This window comes from Lynx rufus, unplaced genomic scaffold (assembly GCF_022079265.1).
Source record: "Lynx rufus isolate CCGP_SWC_20201006 ecotype Redwood Valley unplaced genomic scaffold, mLynRuf1.p SCAF_1, whole genome shotgun sequence".
In the NCBI taxonomy this organism is placed as follows: domain Eukaryota; kingdom Metazoa; phylum Chordata; class Mammalia; order Carnivora; family Felidae; genus Lynx; species Lynx rufus.
The window spans coordinates 158,573,733-158,595,263 of NW_025814823.1; the positions used below are offsets into that span (position 1 = coordinate 158,573,733).

Here is a 21,531-nt window from a genome sequence, read left to right on the forward strand (position 1 = left end):
GTTTGGCATGAAGGGTAGGTAGCTAGGATTGCAGGCTTGCAGATGCATCAGAGTGGAAAAGTGTGAGATGTGTTCTGGGTACAGAGTGAATTCCATTGAGGGTGGGGCACACGGGGCATGAGCAGTGGGACTGTAAGACCAGAAAGACAGGTCCAGGCACTGCTGTGGATAGTGCTGAGATGAGTGGTAGCTATTTAACCAGTAGAGGATACACACTGGAGGTTAGAGAACACACAGAGTGGTGGCAGTGCACCGAGTTGCGGGATTGAGTGACCACAGTCCTAAGTGAGCCTAAATTAGAGCTGGGATAGAATGAGATAGTGGGGAGAAATGCCAGAGGCACTGCAGAAGTGAAATCTTCAGGTTTTAGAAAAGAATTGGCTGCAGTGGGCAAAGGTATCATGAACTCTGAGATAACCTTTGGGCTTCAGATCTGAACGAGCTAGGTTGGTAACCCTAAAATGAGTCCAGGGGGGCACTGTCTGGTTCCTGCAAGTGCAGGGCCGGCTCTGATGAGAGAGAGTGCCTCCCTAAATTGTGACCTGGTCCTTGGTTATGACTGATGGGTGGACAGTTCAGAAGGAGAACTGGTTGAGGTCAAAAGTGGCCTGATTTTCAATAGGCTGAATTGAAATGTTGGAGAGAGATGTGTAGCAAGGCAATTGGAATGTTGTTCTGAAGGACAGGAGAATGAAGAGAGGGGGCAGAGAGGAGGAGGAAGGAAGGAGGGGATAACAAATATGAATGCATACCTGCATAAGGTTGTGGTTTAATCCTCAGAGTGGATTTGGTTGCCCAGATACACGCTCTCACCCTGGTGACCCCCGCGGTGTTTTTAACAATAGCGGTGGTCACTTACTTAGCACTTAATCATCCAACGAGTACCTACATAGTGTTTAGTATGTACCAAACACACTTTGATAGACCAAACACACTTTGATAGATGAATTTATCTAATTCTCATAACCCCCTGAGGGAGGTGCAGTTACTGTCCCCGTGTCACACATGACGTTACTGAGCTACAGAAGAGGTGGCCTGCCTGAAGACTCATGTGGGCAGTGCATTGGAGCTGGTGTGCTCTCCACCCCCCATGCTCTGCCACCCACATTTCAGAGACCTCCATATGGGATGCTTTTCTGTTGTCTTAAACCTGGCATCTTCACCTGTCTGCTTCCTTTCAGTCCCTGCTAGTGTTTGGCCCTGGCTCTAGAGAATGGTTTTGCTTCGGGCCACCAGTGCGAGGCAGAAACGTGGAATGTGTAGGGCTGGGGGCATCGCAGCAGGAGTGGCAGAGAATGATGGCACAAATGCCAGAGGATCCCTAGGGTGGTGCTCAGTCATGGCTGCTGTGAGAGATGTGTTGGGTTAGGGGTGCTTACTGAGATCACACTTCAGAAACAATTATGTGTGGGTCAAGCATGGAGATTGCAGATTGGAGACTTATCGGCAGTGTTTGAAAGAGCAACTGAAACATTTTAGGGAGATTAAGAAAGGAGTGGATGGTGAAATGCTAAGTCAGGGGGTGAGAGGTCTTAATGTGTGCAGGCAAAGGTTGAAAGAGCAACAGTGAGAAGTGGCCACTTAGAGAAAAAATTCTTGGGTGCTGTGGGCTGACTGTTGGCCCTTGGAGAGGCAACCAAGAGCAAAGAAGAAAGAGATGGTAGTTCTGGATTCAATTCTTGGTTTTTCCTTTACTGTGTGACCTAGGAAAAATTACATCACATCTCTGAGTCTTGCTCTCCACATCACTAAATGAAATAAATTATGCTGTTCTGGAAAAGGATATGACATATACAACATGTTGTCTGGCACAGAGGCAGATGTTCAATATATGATCTATGCTGTTAATAGTAGACTCATTTTTATTTTTTTTATTTTTTTTTTTTTAAATTTTTTTTTTTCAACGTTTATTTATTTTTGGGACAGAGCGAGACAGAGCATGAACGGGGGAGGGGCAGAGAGAGAGGGAGACACAGAATCGGAAACAGGCTCCAGGCTCTGAGCCATCAGCCCAGAGCCTGATGCGGGGCTCGAACTCCCGGACCGCGAGATCGTGACCTGGCTGAAGTCGGACGCTTAACCGACTGCGCCACCCAGGCGCCCCAGTAGACTCATTTTTAAATATGTAATATCATTGAACTTGTTGAATTACTTAGTAATTTGAATTTTTTAGATTATTGAAGAAAAATATGTGAAAAAGTTTTTATTTCTTTCTAAAATCCACCAGAAAAAAGAAAAGAAATCATTAACGTCTGCTGTACCAGTTGAATCCAAACCGGGTAAACCATCTGGAAAGGTATGAAGATAGCAGTGCATTTCTACATGAGATATTTATTTATTCATAGCCTCTAAATTTATTCGGATCTGATTTTTTAAGGGCAAACTATATAAGGTAGGATAACTTAAAGACCCTTCTCATGAATTATTGCTATAAGCTAAAATTGTGAAATTTTTTCAGGTATGTTTGTAACAATCAAAATATTTTTTTTAAGTTTATTTATTTGTTTTGGGAGATAGAGACAGCATGAGCAGGGGAGGGGTATGATAGACTGAGAGAGAGAGAATCCCAGGCAGACTGTACTGTCAGCTCAGAGCCTGACACAGGGCTGGAACTCACGAAACCACAAGACCACGACTAGACCCAAAACCAAGAGTCAGACGCTTAACCAGCTGAGCCATCCAGGCACCTCTGTAACATTTTATATTCTAACCTTCTGTTCTGAAAACTCTAGTTACATCTGGTGGAGTTTACATTACAGTTTCTCTCTTGCAAATATACCTTCTTTAACCAGAGGTATGACTAAAGAATTTAAGACACTTCTTCATTCTGAAATTCCCAAATGAATCGGTCTAAAGCTAACAGGTCCCAAGTTGTATTACATGATCAGGTGAATTCCTAAAATTGTAGTGGGAATACGGTTGTTGAAAAAAAAAAAAAGTTAAATAATCATTTTTAACTTGAGTTAAGTAAATAAAGGGTCTTTTCCCAAATTCTTGTTTTCCCTTTTAAATTCAGCATATTCTTCACCATGAGTCTTTTTAAACCTCAGAGATAGGATGGAGGCCCTCCTTCATTATACTAAAGTCCATATTGACAGAATAGATTGTCATGTCTTATAAGCTTAACATCCCTTTCAAGTAATTTGTTTTGTAGACTTCTTTAGGCAAGTAAGTAAACAAAAAACCACAAATGAATGAAGGAACACAGGTAATCCATCTTTGAAATAGATTCTATTTGGGAGAGGTACTATATAGACATTTTGTTGGAGTTCTTTGTAAATATGTAACTCTGGGAAACTATTGATAAGGAATGAATACAAAGAATTTCTCCTGTTGCATACAATTATATGATCGTTATTCTTTGTTTTTGTTTTTTTAACTGAGGACATTGGAATGGGAACTTTAATGAGCCATTCGTTTGTTCTGTAGTTACTGCCATTAGACTTACTGAAGTTGTTGTGATTCTTATCTGAACATGGCTTTCTGTTTTTGTAACCTGAAATGTGTACTCTGGGGCCTTACATATTAAAGTCTATTAGAGACTAGATTTTAACTATTTTAATGTTTGAAGAACTTTTGATGTTTGGTGTTTTTCTGCACAATATTTGGTTTTTTTGTAGTTAAAAAATCAGAAGTGAAATATGTATTACAAATAGCATTTAAATACCTGCTCTCTTTCTTTTCTAGTCAGACCTGGATGCCGCTTTGGATGACTTAGTAGACACTTTAGGAGGACCTGAAGAAACTGAAGAAGATACCACAACATATACTGGACCTGAAGTTTCAGTATGTGATCTTGGTATCTGTAAAGATTTATACTTAATGGGTAGGAAAGGAAATAAGGTCATGGTCATGAGGCACAAAAGAATACCTAGTGTTCTGTTGCTTGGAGAGAAGCAGGATGGTGTCGCTATCAATAATGGCAACTAAACATTAGTGTTATAAATGGAAATGGTTTGTCCTATGGTAGCTATCCTATTACAGTGATTCAGCAAACATTTATTGATTGTCTGTGTTGTGACTGGTGCTGGAATACAGCCTGTTGGGTCACAAACATTTTTCTGTCCTTGAGATTTAAGTCCACTAGGCTTGAACTTATTATGATTTCTAGAAATTTACCACCCTCAGCTCATCCCTATTCCTTACCCAGAAAAAGCAAGAAAATTATATGTTCCTTGATATTAAAAAGATAAATAGAAAGACATGCAAAAGACTGGAAGAAAATACTTGAAGTAGACATGACAAAGGATCTGTTTCTAGGATTTATGAAGAATTTTTAAAAGACAGCCCAATAGAAAAATAGGAGAAAACTTGTTTGGCTAATAAATAAATAAAAATGAAAGTCTTTCTAGTATTTATAGAAATGATACTAAAATATGGAGAGAACACACTCCTCAGAGTGGCAAAAGTGTAAAAGTCTGACAATTGACATGGAGCTTGTGGATGTTGAAGATGTACTTGTCCTTCAACTATCAATTCCACCTGTAGAGAGATTCCCTGGAGGAAGCCTTACCCATGTGCACCAGGAGTTACAAGCACAGGTGAAACATTTGGACATGATTTTGGTCAACAGCAGACAAGCTAATATAAGGGAACACTTTATTGTGGTTAAAATAGTTATTCATGTACCAACAGGGATACATTATAACAACATAATTTTGAATAAGAATAATACAGTTTGATACCTAGAATATGATACCATTAATACAACATTTGAAAATATGTAAAAGTAGTGCTCAGTTTGGCAGCACATATGCTAACATTGGAAGGATACAGAGAAGATCAGTGTGGCCCCTGCAGGGATGACACACCAATTCGTAACGCGTTCTGTACCTTTTCAATAAAAAAAAAAGAAAAAATATGCAAAGTAATGCTGCATGTTGTTTGTGGATACCTACATATGGAATAATTGTTTTAAAATTTGCTCGATTTTAAGTGGGTAGATACAATAAAGTTCAGGATGGTGGCTATTGCTGGCTAACAAGGAAGAGGAATGGGATAGTAGAGGGTTAAACAGGAGATGTGACTCTAGCTGATCTTTTTTTCTTAGAAATTAGGTCTGGAAGACTTGGGTGTTAGCTTATAGAGAAATTTATTATTAACTGTACTTTTATATGTATTGGAAAGAGACCATGAAAAATGTTTTAAAATGTGCTTTAGTATAAGAATAAAAAATATAGTAGGTTGAATATTTTCTAGTATTACATATGAATTAAGCTAATTAAATAAGGTCAAGTATTGTATAAACTTACAATTTCAGAGTTGTATAAAGTATTGGCTTTTTAAGTGCATTTCATTTCAGTAGCTCCATAAATTACTAATGGCAACAGTACTTTGGTTGCATAATAGCATATAACATTGTCAGCTAATTAATTATATAATATGCCTCTGTGTGATCTTTATTCCAGGATCCAATGACTTCCATCTACATAGAGGAATTAGGTAAAAGAGAAGTCACCATTCCTCCAAAATACAGGGAACTTTTGGCAGTAAGTTAAATAATCATTTACTTTTATTTTACTTTTTGGAACATAATCTTATCCCATTAATATATTCACATTTTTTAAAATTAGAAAATATAACGAGGCATGTGAAGTTGTCGTTATGAAGACTCTCACTGTATCAATTTGCGAGGGCTGCCATAATGAAGTACCATAGACTGCGTGGCTTGAACAACAGAAATATTTTGTATCATAGGTCTAGAGGTCAGAAAACGAATCTGGGTGTGGGTAGCGTGGGTTTCTTCTGAGGGTTGTGAAGCATGGATCTGAGTCCTCTCTACTTGGTTTGTACGTGGCCATCTTCCCTGTGTATACATCTTTTGGTCTACATTCCCCACTTCTCTAAGAGCAGCAGTCTTGGGGTGCCTGGGTGGCTCAGTCAGTTAAGCGCCCAACTTCAGCTCAGGTCATGATCTTGTGGTTCACGAGGTTGAGCCCCACGTTGGGCTCTGTGCTGGCAGCTCAGAGCCTGGAGCCTGCTTCAGATTCTATGTCTCCCTCTGTCTCTCCCTCTCTCTGCCCCTCCGCCACTTGCTCTCTGTCTCTCTATCAAAAATAATAAACATAAAAACAATTAAAAAAAAAAAAAAAGAACAGCAGTCTTATGGGGTTAGGGCACATCCTAATATCATCACTTAACCTTAATTACCTCTTGAAAGGCCCTACCTCCAAATATAGTCACACACTGGAGTACTAGGAACTCTTGAAAGGTTGTGGGAAGGCACAATTTAACCCATAACACTCACTGAACAGTACATTTTGCCAACTGTAAAAGTTAATTTTGGACTTTCAACATGATCAAATTAATATTTTTTTCAGAAAAAAGAAGGTATCACAGGGCCTCCTCCAGACTCTTCGGTGAGTTTACATAAATGTCTTCTAAGATACAAGTTAACCTTTTTTTAAATCTTTAGTTGGGGGATAGGGCATCAATTCTGTATATTGTGTCTATGAATAATTGCTAAATCAGATCAAGTTTCCATCTATTCAGAGGAAGGAGATGGATATGGGTTGCTTCAGTGCTCATGGCTTAATATATATATATATATATATATATACACATATATATATACATATATACATATACATATATACATATATATACATATATATATACATATATACATATACATATATACATATATATATATACGTATATATATATATATTTTCTTTCTTTTTTTTGAGGGGAAGCAGAATGGAGCCAAGAAGGTATTAGGGCAAAATAAATATTAATAAAAATAGAATGAGAATATCCTAATATGTAATCCATTTAAAGGAGGGAAACAGGAAAATAGTATTAGTGAGCACTCATTTCCTTCCAAACAAAGAATTTATCTGAGTTATGTGATAACATACTTGATTTGGTAGTAAAGGAATGTCAAATCATTCTTCATTTGCTGAGTTTGTATTGTGATCTGTAACTTGAATGACTCTCACATGTTACCCATCGTGGTGCCTGTTTCTTTAGAAACCCATGGGGCCAAGTGATGCCATAGATGCTTTGTCATCTGACTTCACCTGCAGTTCTCCTACCGCTGGTGGAAAGAAACCTAAGGAAGAGGTACTGTTTTCCAAATAATTAGGGGGAGCTTGTTAGAAACTATATAAAACTTGAAAACAATTTCTTTTTAGTTCTGATTATTAAAGTTACATTTATTCTAACTACAAGTCTAATCTTTTGCATTTTGTCTTTCAGAAATCTACAGAAGAGGTTCTTAAAGCTCAGCCAGCCAGGGTAGTCAAAAGTGCTGCTTCACCCCAAGAGAAAAAAAGAAAGGTGGAGGAGGTATAAATAATTACTTCTTTGGAAATAAACATGGTCCACCTGATAGCACTTGCTTTCCTGAGCCTGATCTAGTTGATTCAGGATAATCCCAGTACAGCATGATGAGGGGCATCTTTTTTCCCTCGGGGGTCTGTGTGGACTAGTAAATCCAATCAGGGTTCTATCCATTATCTCCAGACAGGCCTTCTATGTTTCTGCAAATACTAATCATGATTTGAACACAGCCTTCTTGGTTGTGAAACAAGAGTATCTCATCATTACAACACACAGAAAGACAAGACACCAAAAGAGTTGCACTCTTAGAACATAAATCTTCACCTTCTTTTTTTTTTTTAAGTTTATTTATTTATTTTTGAGAGAGACCGAGACAGTGCGAGTCAGGGAGGGATACAGAGAGGGAAAGAGAATCCCAAGCAGGCTCCACGTTGCCAGCACAGAGCCCGATGTAACCTGCAAAGCTGAGAGATCATAACCTGGGCCAAAACCAACATTCAGACACTTAACCAACTGAGCCATCCAGGTGGCCCCATTCACCATGATTTTCTAATGGAGTTTGACCTGTAAATCACTAGTGGGATGTGGTTGTAGCTGCTTCTGTACGTTCTATTAACCATAATCAATTGTCCCCAATCCTGAACGGTGGTCCTGCAGCTCATCTTCTGGTTGAGAAGACATTCTCCATCTGCAGATAGTTCAGATAATGCAAGGAGCGGTTTGTGTCGGGTCTGCTCTGCCTCTCCCTTCCTGGAGGGGACAGTTTATTTTTATCTGGCTGGCTGGGGAGCAGTGAGAGCCACACCCTGAGAGTGGGAGTCCTCACAGCCATCAGCCATCAGCCGTTGTGCATTCAGACATGAAGCCTGTGGGGCCACTTCAAGCTCCCCAGCTTCCTGGACTTTGCTAGTTTTCTAAGACCAGGGTTGTCAGAAATTATTTCTAAAGACACATTAAAAAAAAAAAAACAACAACAGAAAAGTGAAAGTTTACTTCTTCAAGCTTTTATTTTGATACGACTGTTGTGTAATAATTATAGCTTGAGAAATAAGGGGTGAAGTGTGCCCCCGAGGGTATAAACAGCATAAGACACTGTGGAAGTGTCTTAGCCCCGATTTTCATTCACTGGTAAGTTCTTTTTTTTTCCTTTCTCTTTTCTGCTAGGTTTCCAATAAAATTGCTTTCCTAAAGTCCTTCCCTAATCTGCAACTCATTTTAGAATTTTAAAATTGGGATTTCACAAAGAAGTGGATAGGTTTTTCAGGCTGAAGAGATGTTCCCTTTTTTAATGTACAGATTTTTTCCTTTTTTAGCAGGACACAATGAGTGATCAAGCACTGGAGGCTCTTTCTGCTTCGCTGGGCACTCGGAAGCCAGAACCTGAGCTCGACCTCAGCTCCATTAAAGAAGTTGATGAGGTACTGACCTTGGATTCATATACAAAGCATGTTGTTCGGCGGGTTATGAAACTAAATGTTCTTACACAACTTTTCTTTTTTGGAGATTAAAAATTAACTACTCTTCATTCTGCCTTACTTTCAGAGTCTAGTTAACTTAGATTTTCATTCTTGCATAGTTAGCAACCAAGAAGGATAGTTGAGTATTGTCTTTTAAACCATCTAGAGTTTTAATATGTAAAGTGAATGCTAATCTCTTCTGCCAATGCTTAAATGACACCTGACTAACAAGATAACCTGGAGGCAATGGCTTGGCGAGAGGTTTGTCTGCTCTTGTGGACATTGGAAATTTGTGTTTTCAAAATGGTTCCAGGTGCTTCTTTTTATAAGCAGAGAGGGGGAATGTGGTAGATGGGGTGGGAAGATCCTTCTTTTTATAACTATGGAGAAAAATGTTGAAAATCTTGTCTCAAATTAGAATAATATCAAGCAAGGATTAACTCTGTAACTGCAGTTCCTGCATGCCTACTACACTTCAACATCTTAGCAAGCCTTCTGAGCCATAACAAGCTTATATTTGGTGGAGGAGAGTTTTACCATGACATTACAGTTTTTAAAGAATTTTTCAGCTGAGTTATCTGGGATAAAAGAGGGAGTTGGCCTGTGGGCATTGTTGACAAGGCAGTGTAGTTGGGGGACATGGAAATACAGCCTGGGCACCCTCAGAAGCATCAGCCTATCAGCTCAGGGAGGGGAGCTGGCATGTGCCTGTCACTGTCATAATGCCGCTGCCTCCGCTGTCACTTCCTGTTCTGAATCACTGAGGAAAGTGAGTCTCACAGGCTCCTGGCCTGAGTCTGGGATTGCTCTGGTCCAAAATGGGCCAGTTTCTATCTTCAGCTTTCTTTGAGGGCTTACCAGGTGCAGTGTGGCATGACAAGTTTTGTGAAGGCGAACACAAGGGAGCAGGGGAAGCAGTCCTCGTCCTCCAAGACCAAGTAATGTATTGAGAAGAAAGGAAATTGTCATAAAGACAGTGTGAGGCACACGTTATTTAAAGCAGCCACATAGACAAATGTCTGAGGGAGAGGATGGTCCTGGCAAGACCCTGCAGGTGTGTGTATCTTGGTGGGGGAGCAGACCAAGTTGAGTTACAGTCCCACCACCAGACAGCTGCAGGGCAGGGGACCAACTGTACTTTATTTCAGACTTTTTACAGAGAATGGTGTGATTTAATAAGACAGTAATTTGGGGAGGAAACGTATAAACATAAATCTCAGGGCAAAGTGTCTTAGGGTGACTAAAATCAGGTCAGTAGTTGTAAAAAGTGTTGCATAAAAATAAGTTCTTAAGCAGTTGGGGTAACTAGTTTTGGGATACATGTATAAATGTATTTATGTTTCCTCTAGAAAACCTCCATAGCAGTGAACTTCTAAAATTCTAACTAAAACTAAAAGGACTGTTCTTTCTATTCTTTCTATTAGTTTCTACTTTATCTTCCGCTATTTTCCACTAGTTTTCCTTTTATTTATTTATTTACTTACTTACATCCAAGTAGTTTTCTTTTTAATTATATTCAAAGTATAAATATTTCCTAAGATCTTCCAATCCTCTGGATTTTTAAGCTGAATTTTAGTGTCTAATGGTGAATTTATTACTTTCTGGATACTCTGATGTTTTGATAAGCCTTATGAAGGTTAATATTCTATAGGAGTCCCAAACCACTTCAGTTTATTCCATACTAGAGAGCTCTCTATGGAGAAATTGCATCATGCTTCAGAGAAGACATCCATGCCTACTTATTCTTATAATGTATCATGACATAAGTATTCTACAATGATACCTCATTAATCCTCCCCATTTCTGTGTGTAGTGACCTGGTCTGGTGCTATTTCAGTTGAGTAGACATTTTTCTTCAGTGCCTACAGTGCAGGCATTTAAAGAATATAAAGATCAGGGGTGCCTGGGTGGCTCAGCCAGTTAAACAACCGACTCTTGATTTCAGCTCAGGTCATGATCTCACGGTTTGTGGGATGAAGCCCTCCATTGGGCTCCACACTGTCACTGCTTGGGATTCTTTCTCTCTGCACCTTTCCTGCTCAAACTCTCAAACTCCCTCTCTTTCTCTCAAAATAAGTAAATAAACTAAAAAAAAAAAATAAAAAGAATGTAAAGATCAAACAGGAATAGAAAGGATTTAACGGTGCACATGATTCTCACCGTCCATAAGCCTGGAGAAGACAGTCTTCTACAGGTGACTTCTGACTTTCACGAAGGCTGTTTTATAGGTAGAAACCTCACGAATCTCTGAATGAGGGAGTGCCACTACGTAATAGGACTTCCTCCACGTGTTGCAGTAGAATATAACTGGAAATATTTTTTTTAAAAAAACCACAACTTTAATCCCTTAATGATAATTGTTAATTTACAGGACAATAAAACTGTAATTCTAAAGCCTAGAAGAGTGCTTGGCTCATTAAAAGTGCTTAATATTTTTAAAATCAATCATTCATTCAATGGAGAACTACTATTTTAGGTTGAAATACAGATGGAGCAGTAGGTTGAGCTGGAATTTGCTAAGTGATATTCCTCTTTGTGCCCAGGAGCTCCTTGTTTTGTGATCTAAATCCATGCCTTGGTACAGGTGCCAATTATTACATATCCTGGAACTTCCCATAAGTCACCAGTAGTTTAAAATGCAAATGCTATATCCTAGAAGCCAGTGATCTACTATAGAACTGCACTTTTATCTTGAATGCAGTTGGTTATTCATGGTTCAGTAATCCAATAAAGTCCTAGTTCTTAGTGAAGGGAGTACCTTTTTTATTGCAGCAATCTACAATAGCCAAATTATGGAAGCATCCCAAGTGTTCATCAGTAGATGAATGGATAAGGATGTGGTATATACATACAATGAAATACTATTCAGCCATAAAAAAGAATGAAATCTTGTCAGTTGCAATAACATAGATGGAGCTAGAAAATATAAACCTAAACGATATAAGTCCAGTCAGAGAAAGACAAACACCATATGATTTCACTCACATGTGGACTATAACAAAACAAACAAGCAAACAAACAAAAAAAGAGGTAGAAAGAGACACAAATCAAGAAACAGACTTTTAACTCTAGAGAAGAAACTGATGGTTACCAGAGAGGAGGTGGGTGGGGTGTTGGATGAGATAGGTAAAGGGGATTAAGAGTACATTTACCATGATGAGCACTGAGTAACATATAGAATTGTTAAATCACTATAGTGTACGCCTGAAACTTACGTAACCTGGTATGTTAACGATACTGAAATTTAAAAAAAAAAAAATTTAAAACAGAGTCCTTTTAAAAGAGGTAAAACCAATTATCCATGTATCAGCCAAGATTTGTGATGAGCTGCTTCTCCCATTTCTGAACTGTATTTAACCATGGGAACTGGTTGGTTTTTTCCCCCCTAGATAGCTGAGTAAGAGATGAAGGCTATTGAAATAATTACAACTAACTTATGCACTGTGCTTAATGGTCTCGATATTTTATTTCCTTTTCTCTAGTGATCCTTACAAGTCAGTGGACTAGGTAAAAATTATTGGTAGCCCCATTTTACTGCTTAAGAAAGACTAAGTGGCTCCCCAAGGTGATAGAGCAGCTGAGAGCAGGGCAGGGACACCTCTCCAGGATTCCTCGCCCTGTTGTTATTTTCTGTCTTCCTCACAGCCAACCAGTTACCATGGTCGTGTGCTCTGTAGTTTACAAAGCACAGACACACACTTGAATCTGATATGGTTTTCTCTACAACACTTATGAAGTACATAAAGTGATATCCTCTTGTTTTACCTACATTACCCACATGTTTTGTGTTTTATTTCCCTCTCCACTTTAATCAGGCAAAAGCTAAAGAAGAGAAACTAAAAAAGTGTGGTGAAGATGATGAAACTGTGCCTTCGGAGTATAGATTAAAGCCAACCACGGTATGCTGTTAGCCATGGCACCTAACAGAATATGCTCTTCTTCATATCATGTTCTGTTGGGACTGTTCCCATGATGCTCAAGAACATGACTATCCCAGTTCTTATACTAACTGAACCCCCTGAACCCTTTCTTTCCTGTTCTTTAAAGTTAGTTGATTGTTTCCTAAGTAGTAACCGTGTGGTCATTAAAATTCCCACAAATCCAAGTGTTCCAGATATTAACAATGTGTGATATAGATCCTTAACTTTGAAGCGTAAGAAACAATTTGGGAATAAATTTTTCTGTAACCGTTGTATGGATAAAAGCACCATAGATCTTTGAAGGGGTAGACATAAATGTGTAGCTATTTGCCAGTATCCTTAGGGTGGTTTGTTGGTGGTGGTTTGGGTTTAATGTGAGGATGGTGGACTTCTGTAATTATATCTGTAATTTATCTTTCAAAAATTAAACGTAAACACATGATAGAAAATGTTTTGATTCTTCTATGTGCTTATATATGGAAACTGTCCTTACAGGTGCTAATATAGAAAGTTCCTCAGTTTAGAAATATTCTAAATTGTGAAACGTCATCTCCAAAAAACAAAAAAAGGATTACAGGAATGAAATCTACCTCTTCACCCTGGATTGGAGAACAGAGACTTTTTAAGTTTATTTTAGAGCTTAGCTGTTTATTCTGATACTTGATTTAAAAAATACTGAAAATTTATTCACTCAAATATAAGAAAGTCACTCAAAAACAGATCATTAAAATATAAGGGGAAAAAAAATCTCCTCCTATCCTGGAATTCCCTAGAAGAAACTTAACGAGCCATGAAAAGAAAATGTTCTATTTAATTTTCAATGAATTTTCAATTTTGTTTACAGGATAAAGATGGAAAACCACTTTTGCCAGAGCCTGAAGAAAAATCCAAGGTTAGGAAATGATCTTTCTGATAAAGAGCAAAAGAATTGTAAAGTATAAATTGAAGATCATTTTGACAGGATTTCTCTGTGGAGACTTTGAATGCCAACCTAGTTGTAAAGAGAGGGGAACTTGTGGTAGCAACACTTGGCTCATACCTCTGACTCCTTTTCGTACCTTTTATGATTATTTTCTTCATGAATTATTACTAGAATATTGGGAGTTTGTAGGTGACATTCATTGCACATTAGGAGCTGATGTCAAGAATGCCTCAAATTATATTGTTGGCACTTCAGAATTTGATTATAATCATGACATCAGATATTTTAATGATTCTACACTGCCTTAACTTGGTCTAAAGCAGTCAGGTCCTCACTGAATGAAGGGGGTGCTGTGATTTTTCCCATTTTACATGTGATGAAACAGAGGCAGAGACATGTAAATAGCCCAAGATCTTACAGCTAAAAACTAGCAAGACCAGGACTCAAAACTCAGACTGTACCAACAGAGGCACAGCTTCTAGATGACATGCCGTTCTGTTGTAGATGACTGGTATTGCTCAAAATTTCCACATGCTCCAAATGAATAATACCATTTCATCTGAAGGAACTAGGGATGGGAGAACTTTGTTGCCAAAATCCCTCAGAGTCTTAGGGAAGGAGTATATGATCTGTGTTTCCTGAGCTATTCAGAAGGCACTCATTAGGAAATAGTGAAAAACAGTCACATACGAAAAAACTATACAGATCTTCATTAGAAAGAAAAGGTGGTTTTATGTGAACAGAATTCTTCTGAAACTGAATTAACAGGAAAGTTTTGGACTAAATCATGAACATTTTTGTGGTACCCTGGTGTTTAGTATTCCTTACTTGTTGCATGACATTTATCTTACATTGATAAATTAAAAAAATACCCCAAACATTAAATTTTGGATTTAGATCCTAAAATATGGCTTAATACGTGTTAACAGGAAATTCTCTATGTAAAACTTTCTTGTAACCAAAAAGAGTCACTTTGTAATATAGTGTTTTTCTTATATTCCAGGCCCTGAGTGAATCAGAACTCATTGATGAACTTTCAGAAGATTTTGACCCGCCCAAAAGTAAAGGAAAACGATCTAAGACAACCAAAAAAACAGAAGTATGTTTCTAAAAATAGAAGTCTCTATTTTGTGGGCTTTTAAAGATATTTTTCTATAATCTTAAAAATCTGAGGCCCAACTATTTTAGCATGATGCAGTTGATGGAGACCCATTATGCCATCTTTTTTTACATGCAGTTTTGATCTTGACTTTTTCTAGATGGGCTTTCTTTTCCCACACTGGCCCAGATGTTATTGTAATTTAAGTCCTATAATCATTCCTTCACATCCATGCTTTCTTTTCTGTTCCTCCTACTGTAACCTAAAGTTGTCATCACCACTCACCTTATGGTGGCAGTGGCCTCTGTCTTCAGTCTTACTGCCGTCCTTCCCACATGTCCGCCAGAGTTTACTGTTTCTCAAGCTTGGTGGTAGTCACATCATTCCCGTGCTCCAACCCTCAGGAGCTCCCTGTTCCCCACAAAATAAAGTCCCTGCTAACGTGTTCTGGCCCTGGCTTCCTTCCCTACCAAGGTGTGTCCTCCCATTACTAAACCATGACAATAAGGGCTTGAGTGTATGTGTCCTTGGCTTTTCCCATGTGGTCCTGCCATGTAGAATAAACTTCCCTCCTAATTCGAGATCATCTAAAATGTTAGCAATTTAGCAATCCTTAGGCATTTGAGAAAGTCATGCTCACAGCATATAATATAGCAGAGTGTGTCGTTGGTCCCTTATTGTTCAGTTTTACCAACCAGATATTTCTAAAAACTCTTCCTTGTACTTGCCTCTCTCTGCAGGCATCTCAGGCTGCTGCCTTGACTCCTGTGAGTGAGGCTGTGCCTCGAGCTTCCATGTGTACTATCCTGTCCACACCGACCAAGCCAGCTCCCTTGGTGAGTGTTCCCTTGGACATTGAGCAGTGTCCTGGGAAAATAGTTCTTTTTCCCGTGCACTTGCCACTGTGTGTTGCCAACGCATCACTTTATTCTGATAAGATAAAAAGAAAATCTTTTAGAGCTATGGGGTCTACTGTTCTTTTGGCTTCAGGGTATCCTCCAAATTTAAGCTAGATTTAAGTTTTTCATTAAACTTCTACAGGCTGTGTTTGTTTTTTGTTTTTTTTTTTCACCTTCTGAAATTCTTACTGGTTCTTCAGCTGTGGTGGATAATCTTGCTCTTTCACTTTCCCATATCTTTTGAGCCTATTGGGAGTTCCACAGATAGCCTGATGGTACCTTTTGTTGGCTCTCCTAAAGGAATAATCTACACCAATATCATCATGACTTCTCCCCACTCCCAACTGAAGGAAGGTTAACTCAGTTCGTTTCCCTTTTCTTCTTAGCTCTCTCTCTCTAACTTTTGTATGAAGTATGGTAATTAAGTAGTTGAATCTTTTTGAGTTCAGTGGGCTTTGTTTCTGTTAGCAGGTAGAATCTGACTCAGAGTAACAGCTGATGGGACTGTGCTTTATTACTACAGACCTAGTGAATAGCCAAGTTGTTCTGGATGCTTTGCAATATCTTATTAAAGTTTCACAAGGACATTATGAACCCTGTTCTGATCATCTCTCTATTATAGATGAGGGAAATGAAGCTTTGAGTTGACCTTGAGCAATCCATTTAACTTTTCAGAGCCTGGATGAGATAAGTGATAAGGCTTCTGCTCTTAGCCACTTTAGCATCTAGCATGGATAGATGGCCAGATCTCAAGCTTTACAGTAGAATTTGATCATTCTCATATGGAAAAAGGGCAGGGGGAACATGGGCGAAGGGACCCGCCCCCAGGAGGAATTAGGAAATACTCACAGAGGGAAGGCAAGATCACACCGGGAAGTGGGAACAGCACTGTTCTCCTGGGGAGAACAGTGAACCAAGGACAGGCCAGCCCAGAGGACTTGGTGTGCTTGGGTTTAGTGCATTTAGTTGTTTGAAAAAAGAGGGTGGAGAAGTGGTAGGACGTGTGTCCTGGGTGCCCTGATATGGCTGCTTCCTGCCAGGGACATTTTTGGTGCCAAGTGAAAATCCCCTCAAAGTCCAGGGTCTCCCTCCTGCCTTACACAGGACTCAACCTCTTTTTGAGGTCTCTGGGTACACTCTAGAACTTTCACATTGTGGGAATTAAGCCACAGGCACGGTGATAAAGAATTGGAGAAGAGGAGAGTATGTGGGGCAAGACAGTGAAGGAAGGAAGAACAGAGGCAGTGAGTGGAATCAAAAAGACAATAGCCAACATTCCAGAGAAGAACTCTGTGACCTAAACATGTATGTATCCTCTGCCTCTTGTGCTCCAGGTGATTGCCAGGGCCTTTGAGGGTTCGTTCCTTTCCAACTTTACCCTGACTATAGCGAGTCGAGCACTGGATGTTTAGTGCACAGAAAAGGGCTCTGCGTTTCCCATTCTCTGATGATCTTTTCTGCGCTTCTGTTCTGTCAGCTCCGCTGACCATGGTTGCTGAGATTACCATCACTGAAGTTAGTTGGCATTTCTGTAGTTGGGATACCCGTGAGAGCCACAAGAATAGCTGTGGAGCGTGACAAAGGTCAGAGGGCCCAAGAAGGGCTTGAAGATTAGTGAGCAAAAGAAAACCAAGCAGAAAAAGGAGCCTAATGTGTGCCCTGCACAGTTCTTGTTCATATAAAGCTTGTTAAGGACATCCAGAAACCTGAATACTAGTTGTGAATTTGACAACATAAAATACTACAGAAATAGAAGTTGCAGGCCCTAGTCCTATTTCCTGATTCCTTTGCTCTTAAAAATGCTGTGTATCCTAGCTTTGCTCTGTTTGGTTTAATTCTTAAACCAAGGGAAACAGGCTTAACAGGAAGTAGTAGTTTCCATAGATTCTACAGCAGAGAGTAGGAGAAAACAGAAGTGAAGTATGAGGACATGTCTTAGATCAGCTAGCAATTCTGATTGCTTGGTTAAGACTTTGGTCACTGCAACTCTTGCACTTTAGATAGAATCCCAAACAAATTAGATATACATCAGGGAGTTTTGCAGCTCCTGGGAATAAAATCTATGCAGTGTCCAACCACCAGATGGTGATAAATCACCTTCCACTCAGGTTCTATTTCCTCATTGATCTTTTTGCAGTGCAACTTAGCAGAAAAACTTTTCTTACTTACATTGTTGGTTAAGCCATATAAAACAGAAAGACATTTTTACTCTAATATTCAGATATGTATTCTATGTGAGGTCATAGAATTTTATAAGAATAAACTTTGAGACTTTTTAATTCAGAAGCTTTCACACTTTAACCAAGAACAGCAATAAGAAATTCATTCATATTTCAACCCAGTATCTATATAATAGAAAAAACAGCTTAATTAGAAGTACTTATTCTTGTTATGTATGATGCATTCTATTTTCTATTCTTTCATTAAAAAAAAAGTCCTGGGGCACCTGGGTTGTTTAGTTGGTTAAGCATCTGACTCTTGGTTTCAGCTAAGGTCATGATCTCACGGTTTCGTGGGTTCAAGACCCATGTCGGGCTCCTCTACACTGATGGTGTAGATGCTGCTTGGGATTCTCTGTCTCCTTCTCTCTCTGCCTCTCCCCCGCCCACACTGTCTCTGTCTCTCTCAAAATAAATAAACTTTAAAAATTAAGAAAAAAAAAAAAGTCCTGCCCGTGAACTGTTGATTTTATGAACCACTAATGTGTGGATCTTGACCTGTGATTTGGAAAAAGTCAAATCGAGTCCTATCTTTTAGCCCAAACATAGTTTCTCCTTTATTTTCCCTTTATATCATTCATGTTTTCTTCACTCAGTTTCATTTTAATAAGCAGCATGGCTAGAGCTCACTGTATCACAAGGGAGCACATTTCCTTTTGAACACTGGGACCCCAGGTAGACAGTTCCCATCGTGCCACTCAGGTTAGCCAGCCACAGTCACCTGAATCAGCATGAATCCACTTTGGCCAGTAGAAGCCTGGTAAAGAACACAAACTTCTGTATCTTGGCCGAGGCTCTGCCCGAGCCACCACCTCTGGGATGGGCCAGGCTTATTTCACAGAGCTTTGAGAGGAATGTCCTCTGATAGGCCTGAAAATCTTTCCTGCACCATCCCTAGAATGATTACCGTACAGGTCACTTCTTTGCTGGCTTTCCACTTGTTTGAGGTATATTCATCCCATTGTCTTCCTTATTTCCAAACCAAGAACTGGGTTAGATTATGTAAGTTTCTCCATGTCAATATATGTTGTACCCACTTAATATAAGAAATTTGGTCTAGTTTTTAACATTTTAGGTTTTTCAAACATATATTCTAAAGATGTTTTTTAAGTGTACTTAATTTATTTTGAGAGAGAGCAAGCACGGGGGAGGGGCAGAAAGAAAGGAGGAGAGAGAGAGAATCCCAAGCAGGTTACTCGCTGTCAGTGCGAAGCCTGACGAGGGGCTCGAGCTCACAAACCGTGAGATCATGACCTGAGCTGAAATCAACAGTCGGACCTTAACCGACGGAGCTACCCAGGCGCCCCTAAACATAGATTCCAATTCAGTTGGTAATTCAAATTACTAAAAGATGACTGTGCTGCTTATCCAAGCCTGAAATAAGGATATGCCCTTCTGAATTGTTTGTTGTAGTCTTTTTTAAAAGGAGTGATTAACTGCCTTCTTAGTATATCCACAAATATGCTTTTAGAAAGGCATGGTGCCAGATGATGCTGTAGAAGCCTTGGCTGGTAGCCTGGGGAAAAAGGAAGCAGATCCAGAAGATGGAAAGCCTGTGGAAGATAAAGTCAAGGTAATAGCAGCTCAGTCACTTCCTGAAAGTAGCTGTGATTGATGTTCCTCACTCCCCAAGCAAGTTAGTCATCTTTTTTTTTTTTTTTTTTTTTTTTTTTTTAATTTCCTACAACACATGACGAGCTGGCTTTATCTATTTATGGAGCATATCCTGTTTGACAATCTAAACCTGAGTAAAGCATCAGTGTATTGCTACAGCAGTGGATGGAGAACATGCACATAATCTCTGAATCTCACCTGGGCCATGTGCATTTCCACTGCCGAGGAGTCCTGAGAGAAGAGGCAGCTGTCCACCCTCCTTTTCGTTGCTTTTTAGCCCAGCGGGCATAGTGGTGCTGTCTGAGCCGGCTCAAGTAGGGGAGGGTGTGAAAGATGTGTAGAGTTGCTGTAGGAGCTCTACACATAAGGCCATACATATGTTCTAATCTAACACTGGAGTTATTTCCCTCACATGTAGGCACTTAGACATCCACTTTGCGGGGATATATTAATAATGAGAATGGTATAATTTTTATTCAGGAGAAAGCCAAAGAAGAGGATCGTGAAAAACTTGGTGAAAAAGAAGAAACAATTCCTCCTGATTACAGATTAGAAGACGTCAAGGTGAACAGTGTTTTTCTGTTTTATTTTAGTTACTACTGAATTTTATAAACATAAAGAAGGGACATGGAAACAGGCCCAGAATATAAAGATTTTGTTTTTAAGTGATAGTTTTTCCCTTAAAACTTAAGTGAAAAAAATCTAATGCCTAAGCTACCTAATTTTTTGCCATGTCATACCTGCTTTGTTACAATACCAGAAGCAAAGAAAAACTTAGAAAGCCTTTATATAACTAGGAAAAACCAAAATGAGGAATAACTATTTCCTGTGAAGAAAAATTTTCAACTCTTAGATACACATTGAAAAAGTAAGAAAGCCTGTTTAACATTGAGTAGAAGGATAGTTGTTCTGTTTCCTTTATTTTGAAAGTAGAGATTGTACACAGCTAGTGACACGGAGGGGAGTCATTGAAGTACAACCACTTGAACAGGGGCACACGTGGACAGTAGAACCAATGTCAGTCATCTTCATGAGATACCACTGCTCAAGAGAATATTCACCTAAATGTATATACATTTATATGCATTTATATACAGCTACATACATATGTAGCCTTGCCCCTATTTTTGTATATGTGGATTAATGGGATTTACCATTCATTTATAAATTTTTCTTTACTAAAAGATGCTTTAATGATTCTGTCCTGTTTCTCAGAAGTGGCACTTAGAGTCATCTGAAACTTGGCATCGTCTGAGCCATAAGGATGAGTTTCCCGGGGCAGGAATTTTGTCTGTCCTACTTTCTGTGCTGTTCCTAAGTGCTTACTGCAGGGTGTGGCACCGAATCAACGGATAATGTTTTGTTTGTTTGTCTTTTTTTTTTTTTACATAATTTATTGTCAAATTGGTTTCCATACAACACCTAGTGTTCATCCCAACAGGTGCCCTCCTCAAATGCCCATCACCCACTTTCCCTCCCTCCCACCTCCCATCAACCCTCAGTTTGTTTTCAGTATTTAAGAGTCTCTTATGGTTTGCCTTCTTCCATGTCTGTAATTTTCACCCCCTTCCACTCCCCGCTGGTCTTCTGTTAAATTTCTCAGGATCCACATATGAGTGAAAATATATGGTATCTGTCCTTCTCTGCCTGACTTATTTCACTTAGCATAACACTCTCCAGTTCCATCCATGTTGCTACAGATGGCCAGATTTCATTCTTTCTCATTGCCAAGTAGTATTCCTCAATGGATAATGTTGAACATATTGGCTGTAAAGTTTAGCCAGCTTTTTTCAGGCAACATTTGCAAAGCCCATCCCCCACACAGGTGAGGGGTGCATCCCTTTGCTCCCTTCGTGTCCTGTAAGTGCCCTGTCACAGAACCTTGTGCCACACTACTTCAACTACTTGCATGTTTCTCTGCTGCACTAGTTCATAGGCTTCTGAGGTCACAAGCCTTGCCTACTTCATTTTTTAGCTCCCACGCCTAGGGAATGCCTGAGCTCTTGGTTGGAATGAACTAATTAGAACATATTCTCTGATGAGAGAATGTTTTTCCTGAAACGATGAATCTAATTTATAATGTACGATGTCAGGTATGACCTGTAGACCCCTTACAG

At 39.3% G+C, this 21,531-nt stretch overlaps 1 protein-coding gene and 1 non-coding gene across 20 annotated transcripts in view; both read left to right on the forward strand.

Moving 5' to 3' along the window:
- Window positions 1-21,531, forward strand: part of CAST (calpastatin) — a 108,109-nt gene that overhangs the window by 68,738 nt on the left and 17,840 nt on the right. For 10 of the 19 annotated variants that reach the window (XM_047089454.1, XM_047089494.1, XM_047089486.1 and 7 more), the window contains 13 exons: window positions 2,228-2,296; window positions 3,688-3,786; window positions 5,409-5,489; window positions 6,321-6,359; window positions 6,973-7,065; window positions 7,201-7,290; window positions 8,598-8,702; window positions 12,557-12,640; window positions 13,506-13,553; window positions 14,587-14,682; window positions 15,423-15,518; window positions 19,272-19,373; window positions 19,895-19,978. In XM_047089454.1, coding sequence (XP_046945410.1) covers window positions 2,228-2,296; window positions 3,688-3,786; window positions 5,409-5,489; window positions 6,321-6,359; window positions 6,973-7,065; window positions 7,201-7,290; window positions 8,598-8,702; window positions 12,557-12,640; window positions 13,506-13,553; window positions 14,587-14,682; window positions 15,423-15,518; window positions 19,272-19,373; window positions 19,895-19,978 — 1,086 coding nt within the window. The remainder of the gene's footprint in view (window positions 1-2,227; window positions 2,297-3,687; window positions 3,787-5,408; window positions 5,490-6,320; window positions 6,360-6,972; window positions 7,066-7,200; window positions 7,291-8,597; window positions 8,703-12,556; window positions 12,641-13,505; window positions 13,554-14,586; window positions 14,683-15,422; window positions 15,519-19,271; window positions 19,374-19,894; window positions 19,979-21,531) is intronic. The other 9 variants (XM_047089528.1, XM_047089503.1, XM_047089385.1 and 6 more) reach the window with 1 other exon arrangement.
- Window positions 4,733-4,837, forward strand: LOC124523226 (U6 spliceosomal RNA). The gene has a single exon (XR_006964960.1). It is a non-coding gene; the product is annotated as a U6 spliceosomal RNA (small nuclear RNA).